This window comes from Pterocles gutturalis, unplaced genomic scaffold (genome assembly GCF_000699245.1).
Source record: "Pterocles gutturalis isolate BGI_N339 unplaced genomic scaffold, ASM69924v1 scaffold11286, whole genome shotgun sequence".
In the NCBI taxonomy this organism is placed as follows: domain Eukaryota; kingdom Metazoa; phylum Chordata; class Aves; order Pterocliformes; family Pteroclidae; genus Pterocles; species Pterocles gutturalis.
In genome coordinates this window covers 27,245-28,308 of record NW_010103206.1, presented here as the reverse complement: position 1 = coordinate 28,308, position 1,064 = coordinate 27,245, and the positions used below count along the sequence as shown (strand labels likewise).

Sequence of the window (1,064 nt, the reverse complement as noted above, 5' to 3'; positions counted from 1 at the left end):
ACAGGTGTCTTCCCCTGCTGCTCTGTTTTGACACCTATATAAACACACAGGGATCTGAGGTCGTGCCCGTTCAGAAATCAGGTTATGCAATATAATTCAAAACTTCAAAAATAAGAGAGAAATGGGAATAAGAAGCTTAAGCCTGATGAAATCCAGGCATCTGGCAAAACAGAGTCTCCTCAGAGACTGCAGAGACAAATGATGTAACAAAGACGATCTGAGGAACTACAGTACAGGACAGCGCTCACCACCTCCGTCAGCTTTACTGCTGAGGTCAATGCCTTGCTTCATTGTCAGACTGATAAAGAGATCTGTTATAGCTTCACAAAGAGCACTGCAAATGCTAACAGCTGGGGAAGAGGGAGAGGCAACCACAACGGGGGGGATTTGTCACTGTTCCCCTTGTAAATCCCTGCTATCAGGGCATCCGAGGTGACTTTTGTTCTCGTGCTGCACTTAGAGAACCCCAAACAAGGAAACAAGTTTTTTTTTTTTTTCCCCAAGCAGAAGTAACACTGGGTTTTTGGGTCTCCCGGTATGTTCAAGGATGAATGCAGTTACACATCTAACACCTTTCTCCACCTCTCCCAGACTTACCCGTCTGTCTCAGCACGGGCGAGAACCGGCAGCAAACACCCATTGGACAACTGACACCAGAGCAGTTTTCCTTTCTAACATTCCCCAGGGGGTTTCCACAAAATTCAGGCCTGACCTCCTGCCTGCCACCGAAGCAGCCCAAAGAGGGGATACTCACTCCCAGAACTCCGTGACAGGAGAGGTGAAGTTAGTGGCATTCAGTGACATCCAGAGCGTCTTGTTCTTCCTGAGAGTGTCTTCCACGCAGGTCGGCGTGTTCCACTTCTGGTGGCAGTGTGCCCACGGCAGGACGCTCTGGAACGACTGGAACAGGTAGTAAAGTCCCCAGGCCAGGATCACGATGTAGTACACGTTCAGAAGGGACACAATCACTATGGAAGCATAACCAATTCCTGGCGAGAGGGGGAGAGAAAAGAAATACGCGCAGACGTGACAATCGCTTCTTGCTGGGGTGCCTTGTGACCTCG

The 1,064-nt window shown here is 49.4% G+C and overlaps 1 protein-coding gene across 4 annotated transcripts in view; it reads right to left on the bottom strand.

Annotated features, from left to right (window-relative positions):
• SLC6A6 (solute carrier family 6 (neurotransmitter transporter), member 6) overlaps nt 1-1,064 on the bottom strand; it is a 52,245-nt gene that overhangs the window by 24,141 nt on the left and 27,040 nt on the right. For all 4 annotated transcript variants that reach the window (XM_010086622.1, XM_010086625.1, XM_010086623.1 and 1 more), the window contains one exon: nt 755-989. In XM_010086622.1, the coding sequence (XP_010084924.1) occupies nt 755-989 (235 nt within the window). The remainder of the gene's footprint in view (nt 1-754; nt 990-1,064) is intronic.